The following is an 18749-nucleotide window of genomic DNA, read 5'->3' on the forward strand; positions in this document are numbered from 1 at the left end:
TTAAATTCTTACAAATATGCAACGTTTTTAAGCAATTAAAACTACCACTGAAATATTCCATTAGGAGAGCTGCTATCAAATTGTTTAACTTACTGTAGACCGGTGTGATAACATATACTTTAATGGGATTTTATATATAGTTTGTCTGATAGTGGAAGTAGTTCTTCACCTGAGTTTCTTGCTTTAATAGTTTTAAGTCAAACTATTAATCCAGTAAGGATATATATCACATATTTCAGAAGCTTGTATCTAATAATGTGCTTTTATTGCCTAACAAACTTGAAACAACAATTCATGTTTTCTTCCTTAATCATTTGATCATGTTTTCCTTCCTTTAGAATTTCACACACTAAAAATCTACAAATTAAACCTTTAATCCTTAGACAAAGATGGTCATCACATTATCCTAGAACCATCCAATTGTGAATGAATATTTGATTAAAAAGATACAGGTACAGAACTGTTAGACTTGCACCTTAAAATACATTTTCTTTTTTTTTGTTTTTTAATGTAGTGAGTCCTTTAAGGAGAGGCCTGCAATATGAATAAAAATCTAATCTTACAGTTCACAGCTCATTGACCCTCCCACAATTGACCCAGAGCATTAGGTTTGTTTTGCTTGACAGTAATGTATGTGCACATAATGGGGATTTGAAACTCATTTCATCCTTTACTTGTAAGATATTGAAACTTGCAAGAATCCTGTATTTGAGCTGGAATTTTTGCATTTTTGATATCCTGCATTTCATTACTTCACTGGCTTACAAATAAGAGACCCATCTGATAGGACAGAGGAAGAGAGATAAATGACTGAGCCAAAACAAAGACAAATAGATGTAATTTCAGATCAGCTTTCAGCATCCTTTAAAAACCATATTTACCTCATTTTTGTGTACTGCAATATAATTAAAAGGTGAAGAAAACCAGAAAGTTAGTTTTCATAAAATCTTGAAAACAAAATGCAACAGTACAAAGTAGCACTGTACAAGTTCTCTAATTATAGTAAATAAAAATAGTTTCCACAATACTCTCGTCTGAAGTGTATGTATACTAAACACATGTACCAGAATATACCAAAATATTAAATATATTTTAAAAAAGGGACTGTCATTTTTGTATATAAGTAAGTAACAACTGATGTTCTCTCATCAGTTCAAAGTTCATGTAATTCTTCACCAGTATTCATTTCATTTTACAGAGGAAAATACAGCATAATGCCGCATTTCAACAACGACAAGCAATCTCACACACAAGGGAAAAAGAGGGGAAAACTCTTCAATTTCAAATTTCTGGGGAAACTTCAAGAGGGTGAGGAAAATATTAAGAAGTATGAAAAATAACTTGGACAATAGTAGGCACATACATAAATTTAATGGAAGAGAAGTGCTAAACTTGGAAACAACCTTTTTTTTTTTCCCCTGTCAGATTTGGCATTTATAACCTGATCTCAGACTTGACTAAACATCAAGGATAATGTTATGTGTAGTTCTTTATGAAATGGTTCTCTTTACCGTGAAACTATAAACACATGCTACTGCTTTCAATCTAATTCCAAAATATGTGTTTACAATATCACTGTAAAGATACTTACTGGCTGAAGCCTGAGGTTGAATGCGAGGTATTCCTCCATTTGGCACTTGAAAATTTGAATCACTTCTGCTGTTTTTCACAGACTCAGGATGGATGTTAGATGTCCTGGACAGGTTTGGAAGACTACGCCTTAGTTTTTCTGTATATAAAAAACAATGCAAAGACACAACGTACAATCTCATGCAGAAGACTGACAACATAACTGACGGTCTTCAAAAACTGACCTGAAAATTAATTTTGCTGTATAAAACTGCACTGCAAATTGAAAACTAAATACTATTTAGACCATCCTGCTGTTCTACAGACGACAATTATTTTCTTATGCCTCACATGTGAAATATTCTGCATGTATTTTCTTCCCAAATATGTAGCAATTTTGCTGTGTGCAAGTCAGAAATATAGCTGATTTTGAAACTCTCAAAGTTTATCTGCATTGTGAACCCATGATTTTTTTGTACTATATATTACACAATGTTTGACCATAGTAATTTTTCCATCAATTTATGCCCAAGTAACAGTTTTTGAAAAAGTATTATATAATTACACAGTTTCCAATCTCTCTCTATATAAATTTTAAAAAAAAAGATTCATTCCACCTACTACTGAAGTGCAATCATCCGAGGTGAAACATGGTCATTACTTAACAGTACAGTTTATTTTGACAAGACACTAACTCAGACTTCATATAGTTTTAGGTAGGCACAATTATCCAGAATGGAATTTGTGCCAAGATGCCAGGGCTAATGCTTGTGTTTTTGCAAAGAGCACTATGGGATCTTTAAAATTCAAAAAACTAAAGTCCAAGCCATTAAACACATTACACAGAAGTGCACATTCTTACATAGGTTTCCAATCTGCATTTTAAAGTATTAACAGCTTTCTAAGGTCACGTCTACATTGGCACTTTCATCATTAAAACTTCTGTCACTCAGAGATGTGGTGGAAAAAAAACAAAGAACACACCCCTAAACATCAAAAGTTTTAACGATGAAAAGTGCCAATGTGGACAGCGCTTTATCAGCAGGAGTCACTCTCCTGTCAACAATGCTACTGCCCATTGTTGGGCATGGTTTTATTTTGTCACCAGGAGACCTCTTTCCTGGCAACAAAGAGCGGCTACACTGTGCACCTTACATCAGTGCGGCTGCAGCGGCACAGCCACGCTGTTGTAAGGTGCACAGTGTATCATAGCCTATGTATCTTTTGTCTGTACATTAGACTCAATTTAACAGGGCCATAGTTTGAGATGGTCATCTTTCGGGGAATGCCCATACTCACACCCCCACCAACTTGTTGAATAGAAGGACTGCTGCTTATTTGGGAAAGAGCTTCCCTTCCCAATACATGGCATTTCCCTGTTCTGGGGATTCTAGCTACGTTTTCATATCACATCCACTACTTAAGTATCACAGCACCTTGGTTATTTGTCCCTGTGGAGCTTCTATGCTCTGCAGGGATTAGGACAGAACTCAATAGCTGCTCCATATGTTCCCAGCCCAAGTAATGCTGGAGTTTATCCAAGTGAGAAGAGCTTTAGATGGGAGTGGGAGGACAGCTGTTTTATCAGGATGAGGGGCTGTTCACTAGGCCATCCTGATTTAGAAGAAATACAGTTAGTCAGATTCAGGAAATAGGTATATAATCCCTCATGTCACTGGATTGAAGTAAAAAAACATGAGTGTGAGCTCTCAGTCTCATTGGTATCCATATAAGAGCCTTTGTATTTTTTCGGATACCTTAGGTTTACCAGGTTTGCCACAAGTTTTTGATCACTCACATTGCAAACTGACAGCTACATTTATTTACAACACTATACTACTGCATTAGTGCTCAGTGCACACATTTGAGACAAAGCTCTTTACCTTCACTTTTGACATTGCTAGTCTGTAAATCCGTAGGATGGCCTTGAAGCGAAAGACGAGGTTGCTGCAAGCGGCTAATCATAGGCTGGGGTGACACTCTGCTATATTCCAGGCCTCGAGCAGGTGATCGAGAACGAGGAGAATTCCTGGGAGACTGCTTTGGTGAAGGCCATGGCGAGTTGCGTGGTGATGGTGAGAACTTGTTAACAGCCGGATGCACTGCATGATGTGTACTGTCTTCTTCATCCTCTAAGCTCTGTGCATCAAGTTCCTGATCACTAAACGTGCCCCGTCTTGTAGAATTGCAAGAGGAACCAGAACTACGTCGAGAAGTAGTGGCTGCATACTCCTGCCGGAGACCTGACAATAGTAAGAACATTGTTTACAGATTATCTTAGACAAGAAATGGATATTATTATATAGATGGTGTATTTGTATTTAGCAAATCCTAGTTCCTCTTATTTGAGGATTCCATTTCATCCCAGATCTGTATCAACAAAGTTATCTGATAGTTGGTAGCCTATGTGAAATGAGCTAATTTAGGTCCCTTTCCTGTGACAGGTTCCTCAATCTTGTTTTTTTCCATAGTGTGGGCCACATCTTATATATTTGGTTGCTCACCTGCCCCCCCGTACCTGCATCGTAACACTGACAACTACAGCAATTACTTACCTAGAAAAATAATATTAGAAAGAATATTAAATGTATTTCTTACTAACAGCACCATTAAGCAACTGGAAGTAAGAACTGTATGATCAGCCAGCTCTATATGTAGACCACCAGCAAGTGGGCTACAAGCCAGTTTGAGCACTGTTCTGGTAGATTAGTAACCATGATAATTAGCACCTTTGGCAATATCCACAGACGCTAAAAACAAAATAGACAAAAGGTTGAACAAAGGCTACATCAAAACTGAGAAAGTATGCATGACTGCTTTTCCCATCTTTACCTGTTCTGTGGACAAACAAAAGAGTTTATTCTCCAGGCTTTGAGCACTGAGCTCATTAAGACAGATGTACGCTAAAGCAGTACTTGTTCCATGAAGAAGGGATTTAGGATAATAGGTGAGTCCAACTAGCATTTAAAAAAAATCCACTGCAGGCTATCAATTTGCCTCTCCTGTTCGTCAGTATTTCTTTTGCCCCTTATCTCTAAATCCAACTCCTTACAGCAACTTTATCCTCCTCTAACCAGAAGGCAAAAGGATCAGCCAGTCATATTACAGAAAGTGCCAAAGTTTGCAGAACTGCATAAAACCTGTACCTATTTTCCATCCCCATCCCCTCCAACAACTTAGTATGCAATGCCTCACCCACCTTTTTAAGGACTTCTGGCCCAAAGTACAAGTTTGGGGGACCATTTCAAATCTGGTTTTCCCATGTAGTAATTCATTGCTCTAACTTTACCATTAAGGCCATCTATTTGCTAAGCCTCAGCAACTCCTACTCGCTCCTCTACCATTCTTTCCCCCATTGCTGCATAAGAAAGTTAAAAATGTCTGCAGCTGAAGTTTAAAGGAATTATGTAATCAAAGAAAAGTTGCCTTTCAGTATGCAAAGTACTTACTTTCCTCCTGCATCCGAGCTAGAATTTGCACATCTGTGACATTAGTTAGCTTGTAATTTGATCCAATAGAGTCTTCATCCATTTCTGAAGCACTTAATTCACTATCAATAGAGGACTGAGGGCTTAGTGAAGGATTTCTATCTGCTGAACTTTTAAAATGACCTGTACAAGAATAAAGAAATTAAAGTAAAACCCACAAAATACACTGCAGTGTATTTCAATAGCTCAGTAGCTACTACTGTGTCATAGTAGTTCAGTGGCTACTAGCGGATGAAAGGCTGGATGTCCCACTATCCAGCAAAACAGCTAATTCACTAGATAAATTCAGACAGGGAATAAAGCTTTTCTTTAAAAAAAAGTGAGGGTAATTAACCATTGAAACCATTTTCAAGCGTTGTGGTGGATTCTCCACAAAACTGGATGTTTTTCTAAAAGATGTGCTCTAGTTTAAACCAGAATTATTTCAGGGAAGTCCTGTGGCCTATGTTATACAGGAGAGCACACTACATTATTACAGGGGTCCTTGCTGGCTTTAGAATCTATGAATTTATAAACTTCAAGAGATTTGCTGATCCACTGAATAACTGCATATACAACGTGTTAACATACAATCTTAAATATGTAACTGGAATTTAATATTTATGTAACTTAGGTAAAAAAAATCTTTTTTTATACATCCAGTAACTAATACTATTTGTTTAAAGTTGTTCTGTTAATCAACATTTACAAAATTGTACAAGCTCTAGAAAGTCTTTCCGATGCCTTCTCCATTCCCCGGTAGATCTGCTGATGTCTCAGAGAAACTGAGATTCAAAAAGCCAAAAATAAAGGCAAAAAACACTATCAAAGGTTACTGTATGTGTGTCAGACTGCAATTTCACGACATACCTTTCATATACACACACACACTTCACACCAAGATTATATGGTTGTTAGTACTACAAGATTCTACACCACCTGCACTCATGCTGGCTATACCAGTGCCTCAGTGCATAAGAGAATTGTAGGCTGTGCGGTCATACTAGTGCAGATAACCATTATAAACATATATTCCAAAAAGCTGTACCAAACCTTTTAATAAATGCAATATGACTCATATCCATACAATTAAGTTACATGCATTATTTGTCCATGTAACGGTACCTGACTAATACAGAAAAGACCCAGAGGGAAACAGCATAACTATACTTCATACCAAAATAAGCTGGCCAAATGCTTTTCCTATAAAGTTAATATCTTACATATGACGCAGGCTTCCTATTGACACTCAAGTTGTTAGTATAGTATCTTTTCTTATCCACATAAGCTTTAACTCCTTGCCAGTCCAACCCACAACTCAAGAGCACACAATGTTTTTAGAACAGAAACTTACCAGAGCTACCAGGAAATATGAGCTGTTTCACTAAAGGGGGTTTCACTGGTGTTGAGGAAGGCGAGTTGAAACCACTGCTGTAGGGGCTGCTGGCATTTGGACTATAAGGGCTTGTGTAACTGACCGCACTGAAAGGGTTACTGTACAAACTTGGTCTCTTGAGGACTGTACGAAAAGGGGAAAAAAGCCACATTGAAGGAATTGGTGAAGATCAACATATATACAGTAGTATTTAAAGTAATTCAACATGATTATGTTACTAGGCAATTCAAGTAAAACAATTCAGTCACCAGAAAAACACTGTGGTTTCAGCAGTATCAGAGGAGTAGCCATGTTAGTCTGGTTCAGTAAAAGCAGCAAAGAGTCCTGTGGCACCTTATAGACTAACAGATGTATTGGAGCATGAGCTTTCGTGGGTGAATACCCACTTCGCTGGATGCCTGACGACGAAGTGGGTATTCACCCATGAAAGCTCATGCTTCAATACGTCTGTTAGTCTATAAGATGCCACAGGACTCTTCGCTGCTTTTACTGTGTTTTTAGATTTACAAGAAGTGCCTATCTTGGGTTCCAGACACATACAATCATAAAAAATACACACAACAAATGAGAGAACAATAACCCTAACAAGTTTTCCTCACCCAACTCAATAGGACTAAATCCACACCACTTTACCCACCTCCGCTTCTAAAGACCAGTAGATAAGCCTTGTAGAGTGCCCTATAGCTCAGACTGTGGGGGTGGAAAGGAAAAGTGAAGCAAACTCCTCCATAAAATACCAGACTCTAGGCTTCCCCCTTTTACAGGACAGGCTCAAGCACCTTGGCTATTGTTAACTGCTATAGTAACAAACATAAAAGCAGTCTCTAAGGTACTCAGGATAGACAACGTTAAGGTGAGCCAACTTGAATTGCACACAAGCAAAATGGAAGCCACTTCAGATATCCATGAAAAGAGGGCTGCTAAGCAAGAAGGCAACTGCATTTGGTACTAGCTGAGCAGGCTTCTGAAGCAACCATACACAATTTATGATGCGCTTGGGAAGGACGAAGTTCTGACTGCCAAAACATGCTTGCATTGACAAGAAGATTTTGACCTTTTTCTTTCCAGAGTACAAACAGGAAAAGTGCTCTTGGTCATTGCTCTACGGCTGTTGACCTCAACATCCAAAAAAACAGTTGCACATACATAATAAGACTTTGAGATGCAAAGTGAGTAATAGGATACCTCAGTTGAAGGAGTCAATGGCAGCCTAGCAGAATAACCTTCTATTCTCATTCTAGTTGAGCCTCACCCAGCTAACTCTTATACAAGCCTTTATTTCAGGGGTGGGCAAACTTTTTGGCCCAAGGGTCACATCTGGGTATAGAAATTGTATGGTGGGTCATGAATGCTCACAAAATTGGGGCTTGGGGTGTGTGAGGGCTCCAGCTGGGGGTGCAGGAGTGTGCTCTGGGCTGGGACTGGGGGGTTTGAGGGCAGGAGGGGGAACAGGGCTGGGGTAGGGGGTCAGGGGTGCAGGCTCCAGGTGGCACTTACGTCAAGCAGCTCCCAGAAGCGGTGGCATGTCCCCTATACAGCTCCTTCATGGAGGCGCAGCCAGGCAGCTCTGCAACTGCCCTGTCCTCAGGCCCCACCTCTGCAGCTCCCATTGGCCGCAGTTCCTGGCCAATGGGAGCTGCAGGGGGTGAGGAGGGGCACTTGAGGCAGGGGTAGCATGCACATAGGAGCCAGAAGGAGGACATGCTGCTGCTTCCAGGAGTTGCGCAGAGCGGGGCTGGAGCACCGGAGCAGGGCAAGCCCCAATCCCTGTTCCCCGACGGGAGCTCGAGGGCCGGATTAAGAGATCTGGATGGCCAGATGCAGCCCCCAGGCCATAGTTTGCCCATCTCTGCCTTAGCTAGTCACTCTGATAGTATATTAATGAAACCATCTGGGTATGATGAAAGATGTACAGTTGCAAACTGTATGCAGTTGACACACCACAGCTCTGTGTCTCCCCTAGTGGTGTGGGTCATGCATTACTTCTTAAATACAGTATCATCATCTGATCTAAAGGGAAAATTCTTCAATCAAGTCTACCTTTGTCTAGGATTCAAAGTGACTTGACTACAATTCAAAACACTTCAGAAGTGTACACAGAATATTTTAAAAAGTATTATTTGCATGACCCACACTACAGAACTGCCACTAAATTGTCATCAGGGAACTGAGGGGCTCCATGCCTGAAGACATTCCAGGTAAACAAAACATCCCGACCCACCAGCAGCTTACCCTGATGGCCAGGAGCCAAAGTTTGCCAACTCCTGAAATATAGGCTTGGCTTATGAAAGGGTAGTCTATTTGTAGTTGAATACATGCATTACACTTTGATTAGGAAATTAATTTTCTAACCTAACTCATTTTACTACACTATGAATGAAAACTCCAAGGGGAAAAAAGCAAATTTGACTTCCCTTTTTAAAGCTAGCTCCTTGACTACTGAAGGTATTCTATGTCATAGTACAACTGAATTATCAACTTTCTTAAAGAAAACTGTTCATTTTGCACAGTATAGCAGGTGAAGAGCGTATCATGCATAGTTTTAAATTAAGTTTAACTGCAGTTATTAGGAGTTATGCACTCTTGCCAAAGAAAGGTTACAATCAAATTTTTAAAAAAAATCTATATATATGCACTGCAAAACATTCAAGGATGGCCCCTGCAAGCAATGTGCTGACTTGTGAGATCCTAATATAGTTATACAGACATTAAAATCTTGAAAAATATGGGATTCTTTAAAAGGCATGGGTAAAAGTCCTCATGTCCCTCAAAGATCTAAATGTAGCATTCTGCTGTTGCTGAAACTGTGAAAGGCAGAAAGAAGGCTGTGATCAATATACTAATATGGCAGTGGTGATGAAGAACCGTGGCAAAGTATTGACTCTCTGCTCTAATGCACTTAACTGCTTGACTGACTTGTTTAATTCCTTTTACTCAATGTCTTTTTTAAGTTAGGAGGTGCTACAAGTGACTCAGTAAGGGTTTTCCACACCTTGTGCCACAGGATTAAAATAGCATTCAAGTTTTTAAAATGCATAAACTGTCAGTTGTATTCAGAATAGGTGCATGGACAGAAGGTTTGTATTCTTAAAAGTTTACATCACAATAGTGCCAAATATCACTTAGAGATTACAAAAGTATGGAGGCCAATTTAATAGAATATCTTTAAGATATTTCCAGTATATGTATACAAGTTCACAGAATACAGTGTTTAGAACAGAACGAATGCAGTTGTATTACAAAATGCATCTAATTTAGAACAGCATTTGGAATTCTAAACAGATAATCTTCTGATAAGACTGGACCAGAGTTCTCTTGATATTGAATCTCCCTTGGTCAAAGTGTAGAAACTGATCTCCTTTATGTTCCATCTGAACCTTGATCTGCATGCCAAAAGAAACAGTCCCCACCACTTATGTTTAAAAAAAAAGTGAATCTAATCCCACTGTGCATCTGTAAAAGGCCAAAATGGAAAAAAACAGTCTGCTATGTAGTATAACATATATATACACTGTATACACACAAAGATATATTAAAAGAATGTTAAGATTGCAAAATCAAGAGCTCAGAAATTAAGAAATGCCAAAGAGTGTCTGTGCAATCTTAATTTGGCCTTCTTGCGCATATGGATTATGATACAGTCTTTAATTACATAGTCACATCCTATTCTTTCCACAGGATCTCTCATTCTGTATACAGCAGTGGTCACCATATTTTTCAGGGTTGTGCCCCCTCTTATCTCTGTCCGCACTCCCTCCTACCCCCAAGCATAGCTGGGAGCGGGGCTGCAGCTTGGAGCTAGGGAAGGGGGAGGGGGGTCATAGGACAGGGGTAATGAGACCCTGGGTGCAGGACTGGCAGCTGGGGCCAGGGCCAGGAGCAGAGTTGGTTGGTGGTTTCCTACCACCTCTGTGGGGGATGGGCTGGGCACCAGCCGTGCCCCTCCCCCCACCTGAATGGTCCTCCATGCCCTCTAAAGGGGAACACACCCCACACTCTGAGGAACTCTGGTGTACAAGATGAACCTACTCTGGAGAAGACTCAGGGTTGGACAGTGAAGGAAACTTGTCTGCAGGGCCCCTGCTTCATTGGCTGTAGAAGTTGGAAGGTATCAGTGAATAAAATAGGGGGCTGCAGGAAGATAAAGGATGATCTCATGGATAAAGTAGCTGAATGCCACAATGAGAATCTGGATTCTATTGTTACCTCTGCCAGAGTTCCTACGCAATACCGAGCAAGTCACTTAAAACTTTTCACAGTGTGTTCCTCAATGTTCTGGTGCATGACTTGAGGACCTGAGGTCTCATATGCAGAAGGGCTGAGCACTCAAATATGCAACTCACATGGAGCCTTGGGAACTGTGGTTTGAACATATAAAGTGCTATATAATGCTAAATATTCTAGTTACAATGAAAAGTTTTATATAATGGGAAGTGTCTGGTCACCTTAATAAGCAGTGCTACCAGACCCACCTATAATTCCTTGTTAATACAAGTCACAATTTATCCAGAATGAACCATACTGCTCCACATGAACTTTCAGAATATTCCAGAGAACAATGTATAGTCTTTCCCCATCCCTGTCTCCCCAAGGAAAAGGAAACTCTGCATTTCGAAACATTCATAATCCATGTACAGTAACTACTTTTGATAGGTAACGTTAACAAATTGATCTACGCCCTTCTTCTGTCAAAAATAAGGTTCCCAACAGGATTTTTTCAAGTACTTTAGCACTTCATGCCTAAGCTAATCTGTTTTAATGGATCAGTTTTCAGAATCATGGCCAACCTTTCTGAAATCCAGAACTTTTTAATTTAATGAAAATCATGGCTGGCAAACTTATTCTGGCAGCCTCAGTAATAATTCAAACTGACCAGAAATAAAATCTGTCATTAAATGTAAAGCTGGCCACAAATAAGTCCAATGCTTAACTCAAAAATGGATTTTCCATTCCAAGAGAGATGTGGTAATAGTTCTTGTTATGCATATATCCAGAGTGATTTGTGCGATATAAGAAACTATATACTAATCTTGCTTTTTATGCCAAATATTTAAGCATGGACAATATACCCAGCACTGTACAAAACTGACAGACTGCCCCAAAGATTTCACAATGAAAGCACCATTTAAGTTGCATCCCTTGTCACCAAACTGCCATACCACCTCTCTTCTCTACCCTTTTTTGTTTTGGGACATTTTTTCAAACAAAAAAGAGGCAAAAGCAACAAGTTTTTTATAAATGCAAATAGATGCCAGCATTCTGTTATCAGGCACTGACTCAAGTTTTTTAAAATAGGATCAGTTTCACTTCCTAGTTTTAGAGGCTCAAGAAATCATTTAGTAGTTTTAAATTAATCCCACCAGGACTGTTTTGGTTTACATGAACATGATGCAAGGACATCTGGATAGCCTTTCCACTCTACCCGCATGACCCATTTTTATGAGCAAAGTAATGACAGGATACTTTAAACAGAACCCTGTTTCAAGAGAGAAGACCAAGCAGGTGACACTCATGCACTGCAGTCATGTAGAAACCCAACAGTGAAACACCCTTGAAATATACACCACTAAAGACTCCCCAGCCATTTTTTAATTTAAAAAAAAATCACAATGTTTAATACACAATGTAGGGATAGATTATTTCACATTATATAGTATAGGTGGGGTAGGAGCACGACCTACTGACGTTGGTTAACACTTTCCATTATAAAACCATTTTCAGTTGCTTATCACTTGATCAAATAAACTGTTTGGGCAGAAGTTGTCCATGCCAGGTACATGTAATCGTGTATTATGATAGTCTTTAATTACATGTGCCCAAGGGGGCTTATTTAAAGTTCCACAAGCAACCTTAATTCTAGCATTTCCTAACTTCTGAGTTCTTGATTCTGAAACTTTATAATAATGTTCTTTAAACATATTGTGTGTGCAATTTCCTAGGTTTTTTAAAAAGCAAATGAAATTTTTAATAATTCCATCCTGTGGCACCATATTGACCCCTACCTGGATCATCAGCAGAGTTAGAACCCTTAGGTCCACCACACATAACATTGCTACTAAACTAAAGGGAGATGAGACCCATTGTACCTGAGAGTTTCACAGGTATCTGCTGACAGCAGAGGCATGGTGAGATTCAGCAACCTTGGGTTCCATTCCAAGGTCTGGAGGGGAGTGTGCTGTACTGGACAGACTCTTCTGCCCCATTACCTGCAATCAGTCCCTGACCCTTCCTCACAATTAGCTCATCGTCACAATCCCCTGCACAGTCACCAACTCCACTCCTCCAGATGTCTCATCCCAGTCTCCCTGCTCAGTCAAGCCAAGTCTCCCCCTCTGGGCTCTGAGTCCCAAGCTTCCCTTTCTGTCCCAACTCCATGTCCCCAGTCCTTGTTCAGCCAGTCCCAGTTCCCACTCCTGGCTTCTTGTTCAATCTCTCCCCCCTCTCCTCTGGTTCTCCGTCCTAGTCTCCTTCCCCAGGCCACTGATCCAACCTCAGACTCTCCAATCCCTAGCTCCTTCTCCTAATCACTTTGCTCAGCCAATCCTAGTTCCCCCACCATACCTCAGCTCCTTGTCAGATCTGTCTTCCTTCTCCCACAGTGGTTCCTAATCCCAGCTCCTTCTAAAACCTGTCTCTCTTCCCTTCCACTGGTTCCTAAGCCCAGTCCCATCGTCCAGTGAGTCTCAGTCACCATTCCCTCCCACACCACCTCCCAGAATTCCTCTCCCCAGCCCCACCTCCTCTCCCAGTCTTTTTGTCCAGTCAGTCCCAGCGTCTCTCCCCCCAATTCCCTGTCAAGCCCCCATTAGATTCCTTGTCCCCATCTAATCCTGTCTCCCTAGTTCATCTTTTGTCTCCCTCTGCATTCAGTCCAACTTCCTCCTTCATGCTGCCAAGGTGCCAGCAGGGGGGAGAAGAGAAGGGGTCACTGAGGACACAGGAGATACAGGCTTCCTGCTCTCAGTACCAGTGACAGGCCCTACCCCAGCCCAGAGTTGCTGTGAACAGGCACCACAGGACAAGTCCATCTGTGCCCCCATAGCCCTGTGCCAGAGGAAGCAGCTCAATTACTCTGTGGGAATGGAACATGCACAATCCAGTAAGCACAAGGAGCTGTGAGGGGCTCAAGTATGCTCAGTGAGGATAGAATCTGTAGTTGCTAAAAATCAGAAAAGTCTCTATTTAGCAAATGTGAACTGACATTTGTCAAAGGTATGTAACTTGAACAAATCTACTTGGATTTTCATGGGGATGACAAAAAGCACATCCCTGGTACAAAGGCCGCCCCCACCACGCCTAATTTCAAAAATTTAGCTAGAGGCAGACACCCCGAATGGAAAATTTAAGATCAAAGTGTGGCAAAGTTAAGGTTTTGGGAAGTGTTTGGCAATATTAGTAATAAGTGATACTAACAGCCCTGCCTATAATTTCACATACATATAAAATGAGAGTGCAATCAAGAAGATAAATATTACTATTACATTCATCTTTTGGGGAGGTTTACATTTTTTTTTCCTTCCTGATTTAAATTCACTTTTCTTAGAGGTATTGCCTATAGTCTTCAGCATCTCTTCCTTCTCTCCCTTCATCTCTCTCTCTCTTCTTTTAAGATACATACTCAAAAATATTCTTCCCCACATATTTCCCTACATCTCCTGTTTTTCCTTTCCTCTCCCCTCAAATTTACCACACTTTTCTAAATTATATTAATCTCTCTTCTGCCTATCCCAACAACAGTTGGCATCTATACACAGGACCTGAACATACCATAGCCACAGACATAAGAGGAGAACACCCCAATGTCTAGGACATCATCAACAATGGTCCAGTCGTTAAGATGCTAACCTGGGACTTGGGAGATCCAGGATCAAATCTCACTTAGTCCGTGCCTCAGTTCCCTTCGTAGAATTAGAATAATAGTAATTACCTGCCTCACAGGGATGTCTGAGGATAAATACATTCAAGATTGTAAAGCATTCAGATGCTATGTAATTAGTCATACAGAGGCCTAAAAGAGGGAAGCCCACTCTAGCTATTAAGAAAAGAGCAGGTACTGGACCCCCTGAATCTTACTTTGGGGGTTCTCCATCTTTTATAGCCTCTAGAACTAGAAGCTGCTTGAAATTTGGTGACCTCTATTTTCTCCAAAACACCTTTGACTGCCGGAGGGAAAAACATATGTTTTCCCCATCCACTCAACAACCTCCGGGTGGGCTAGGAGGAGAGGCCATACTATTCTTCTCCCAGATTCCTGCACACTGTGATGGAGTTTTCTGCTAGCCTTCTGCTCAGTCGCTTTCTGGCTTAGCTGAAGGGTAAGTGTCTTCATTACTGTAACTCTTCCAATTTCTATTTTTAAGCAATGCTCTTCAGTGAATAGCTGTAGTGCAGTGGTTTTCAACCCAGGGGTCCACGGACTATGTTTAAAATTTCCAAAGGGGCCCTTAAAGGGAAATTTCTTAGGGATCCGCAAATAAAAAAAGGTCAAAAACCACTGTTCTACTGCAAGTCCCTACTGCTACTCATTGTTCCCCCGATCAGCAAAGTGACATGATTCTTTTGAATTTTACTGCTACCTGCAGAGTTCTGATTAGTTTTCACTCTCCTAAACTTAACAAGACTTGAACAGCAGAACTGCCTGGCTGTATACTTAGCAAGACAATGCTTCTAGGTTTAATGCTTGTTTCATATTTGGAAGGTTCATGCACACAAGCAGGGCTAGCTTTTTAAATGAAAGCTTAAATTCTGTAGTAGCTGATGGTACTTTCACAGGAAAACTGCTTAGCACTGGCAAGGGGGATTTTCCAGGCCTGGAGAATGGAACTGTGGTTGCTTATTCCAGGGCTGAATTTAGCCTTCTATATTCAGCTTAGCCGAAATATGTAGTTTTCTGCAAACTTCTTGACTTTGGATCCATGATATGCAATAGCACAAATTCAGAGATCCCAGTGATATCTGGGCACAATTCAGTGTTCAGAATTTCAGTCTAATCTTTGTATTAGAATCTAGGATGCCTTCCACAAGATATGCACTAAATTAAGAAATAGTTTTCCTAAATTGTTAAGATGAATATTTGAGCTAAAAAGCAAGATAGTATATGTGAAGGGCAGGAAAGCGGGAGGGGTGAAACAAGACTTTCATATTAAAGCTCAGTGGTCTGAGCATTGGCCTGCTAAACCCAGGGTTGAGAGTTCAATCCTTGAGGGGACAATTTAGGTATCTGGGGCAAAAATCTATCTGGGGATTGGTCCTGCTTTGAGCACGGGGATGTAGTGGAAGAAGACTGTCCAGAATGGAAAGGTAGATTTGTGAGTTAGTGTTAAGACAGTAGTTGAAAAACAGACAGATCAGACTGCCCCAGATAAAGGGTATAGAAGGGTAACAGCCAGTAGCTGAGGAAAAAGCTCTGTAGGTCTCAGAGCAGGAGACAAGGGCAATGGCCCACCAAGAGACATCAGAACTTCAAAGGTAGGAAGCAAACAAGAAGTCATAAAAGCCTAGAGAGGACCTGATATCAGAAAGGAGAGTGTGCCTGATTGTAAAATGCAACAGAGAGGCCAAAATGAAAATCAGGGCCTTGAGATTTTAGCCAGAAAGAAGTCAAAACAAAATCAAGAGAGCAGAAGTCAGGCTAGAGGGGCTCCAGGGTGGAGTTCAAGAGGAGGAACATGGCAACTCTAGGAAATGGCACATTCAGTCTGCTTAGAGATGTAGAGTCAAAAGGAGACGAGCTGCTAACTGGAGCGGCAGGTGCAATAAAGGATGAGGATTTTTTGAGGTTGGTAGAGACATGAACTTTTAATTTGAAGAAGCCAGTGGAAAGAAAGGTTGGTGAGGGGGAAGAGGGGAGAGTTTAAACTTCATAAGTGGGAGGCCATGAAGTTGAGGGGGCAGAAGGAAAGGTTGTGATCTACCTTTCTTTCTAACAGTAGATCTTGTTGATACTTTATTTAAAAGTCAGCAAAATCCCACATGGAGATAGAAGAGGAGGAGTTTAGGAGAGAGTTAAAGGTTGCAAAGCAGTGTCAAGGATTATGGGATTCTAATGGAAAGGTAGTGCTATTTGGCAAAGAAGAGAGAACTAAAGACAGAATCAGGCAGCTGAGTACCTCTAGCTAGGTATTAAGTACCGAACTCCCACTAGGGCCTTGTCTACACTTGCAAGTTGCAGCGCTGGTGAGGGGGTTACAGCGCTGCAACTTAGCAGGTATCTACACTTAAAAGCTCAGCCAGCGCTGCAACTCCCTGTTTGCAGCGCTGGCTGTACACCTGGGTCTGCTTCCGGTGTAGCGAGACCAGCGCTGGTGATGCAGCGCTGGTCATCAAAGAGACGAGAGAAAAGAGGACTGCAACAATGAAACCACTGTAACTAGAGACGGAGACTAACGGCGTCTTCACGTGCAGTGGAAGGTCACACAGGAGCACAACTAACGCAATGCAGCTCACTGGATGTGTGAGCATCTCTATGCCACGCCAACCCGCCTTACTCCTTGGAAGCACTGGAAGTGTGACGTGGAGCCTCTCTAGTCGCACCGCCTCGTGGCATGTTTCACAGAGTCTAGCCCATGTACGAGTGACCCTCGAGGCCATTGTGCTCGTCGACAATGGACAGGTTCACCCTAGCCCTTCAGGCGACAACTACGAGAACATAATCGCGTTGAAATAGCTGATCCGAGCTGGCAGGGGAGGTGTCTGTTTGCTTTCCGGCGCAGCCCTACCAGCAAAACTTCCCGTCAGAGGACTTCCCATCTCCCCTAAACGCCAAAGCATGCTTCACAGCGATGTATCGCACCGCTCAGCCCTGTAGTTGAACGAATCCACTATTCAAGCCCTTCACCCTTCATAGCCCTGTACCATAAGAGCCAAGGCATTACCCGGGTAAGCGCCGGTACGCGCTAAGCGAATTCACCAGATGGGCATTTCGACCCCCCCTGCCCTGTGATCCTGGCATGCATAAGCTAGTACTCCAGGACAGAAAAATCCCTGCGCTAAGCTCAGCACTTCAACTGAACAGCCACGTTTGCGCGAATGAAGGAGATCGAAGCATTCCCAATGTCGAACCTTTCCCCCAGGCAAGTCCCTTGTTAAGATGATCTAGGAAACTGCCCACCCCACGAACTGGATAGACTCAGCCAAACCCGCCTGAGAGAACAACCATCAGAGAAAAGTGAATGCTCCGATTGCCGAAGATAAATGATACTTCGCACGGATATTCAGGTGGGTGATAGCCAGAAATATCTGGTATCCACGTCCATCTCATTAACCGCCTGCCGACAGTTAGGAAACCCATTGTGGGCAAACCCCAAATGCATCACACTATGTCCTGCCCTGCACATTTCCCACGACGAGCGAGCGGGTCGTGCTGAACAGGAACTGCGATTCCATTATCCACCCAGCAAGACTTGCATCACCACGATCCCAACCGGTTGACTTTCCCTAACAAACTCCCACCGAGGTAATAGAGAGAAGGTTGCAGACGACCAAGCCTCCACCTTGAAAGCCTTAACTGGTACCCGCAATCCACACTCTCCACTCGGCGGTAAAAGTGCACTGGTCCGCCCACCCGGGGATGCCAGCATCCAAGACTTTCGCAGATACTTCTCCATGTCGGGTCGCTCCATCCACACGAGACATAGGAGAGTTGCAGTTCTCAGTCCTCTATGTTGCGCGCAGTGACTGGGCAGAGGTTGGGGCGACCCACAGCACACAGCGCACATGAAAGTCGCTTTTCCGCAATCCTAGAAATGTTCTGCAGCACTCTAAAACAAACATCGCAACTGCAGCACTCGTGATGTGAATTCCCACCTCTCAGTACTTGTTTCCGAGCCTCAAAGTGGCGGTTTCCCGCTTGCATTGAGTCACCTTAAACCCCGTTATTTTTCTGTATAGCGAACAAGCAATTGAGTGTCAGCAGCGTCACAGCATCTATTCATCTCTAGCTCTCACTGCACTTTGGAGATACAGAAATAGATGCTAACTGCCAGACAAAGAGAAATAATGCTGGCAACACATTCATCACAACATCCTAAGCACTCGGCTCCATAATCTCCTACTGAAATCCCACAGCGCTCCCAGAATCACAATGGCACCAAACGCTGAAAAGGAAAGCGATGTCACTCTACGGGTCGTTGAAAAACAGAGGCGGAATGACCAGCACCCTTAAAAAATGTTCCTCATGTCCCACTTCCACAACCGTGCCCAGAGCAGCAGAATGGGGAGACGAAGTCCTGTGGCGAATAGCGCGCTCCACAGAGTGCATGCAGCAGCGCACAACAGGCTGCAACTGGTGCAAGGGGACACACCTGCAGCGCGGTGCG

General features: G+C 42.0%; 1 protein-coding gene across 2 annotated transcripts in view; it reads right to left on the bottom strand.

Annotated features, from left to right (window-relative positions):
- The window catches only part of SLAIN2 (SLAIN motif family member 2), a 60838-nt gene that overhangs the window by 20275 nt on the left and 21814 nt on the right, over positions 1 to 18749 (bottom strand). For both annotated transcript variants that reach the window (XM_032768898.2, XM_032768899.2), the window contains exons 3-6: positions 6391 to 6555; positions 5019 to 5180; positions 3453 to 3812; positions 1592 to 1729 (exon numbers count right to left, since the gene is read on the bottom strand). In XM_032768898.2, the coding sequence (XP_032624789.1) occupies positions 1592 to 1729; positions 3453 to 3812; positions 5019 to 5180; positions 6391 to 6555 (825 nt within the window). The remainder of the gene's footprint in view (positions 1 to 1591; positions 1730 to 3452; positions 3813 to 5018; positions 5181 to 6390; positions 6556 to 18749) is intronic.

Source organism: Chelonoidis abingdonii, chromosome 5 (genome assembly GCF_003597395.2).
Source record: "Chelonoidis abingdonii isolate Lonesome George chromosome 5, CheloAbing_2.0, whole genome shotgun sequence".
NCBI classification, from domain to species: domain Eukaryota; kingdom Metazoa; phylum Chordata; order Testudines; family Testudinidae; genus Chelonoidis; species Chelonoidis abingdonii.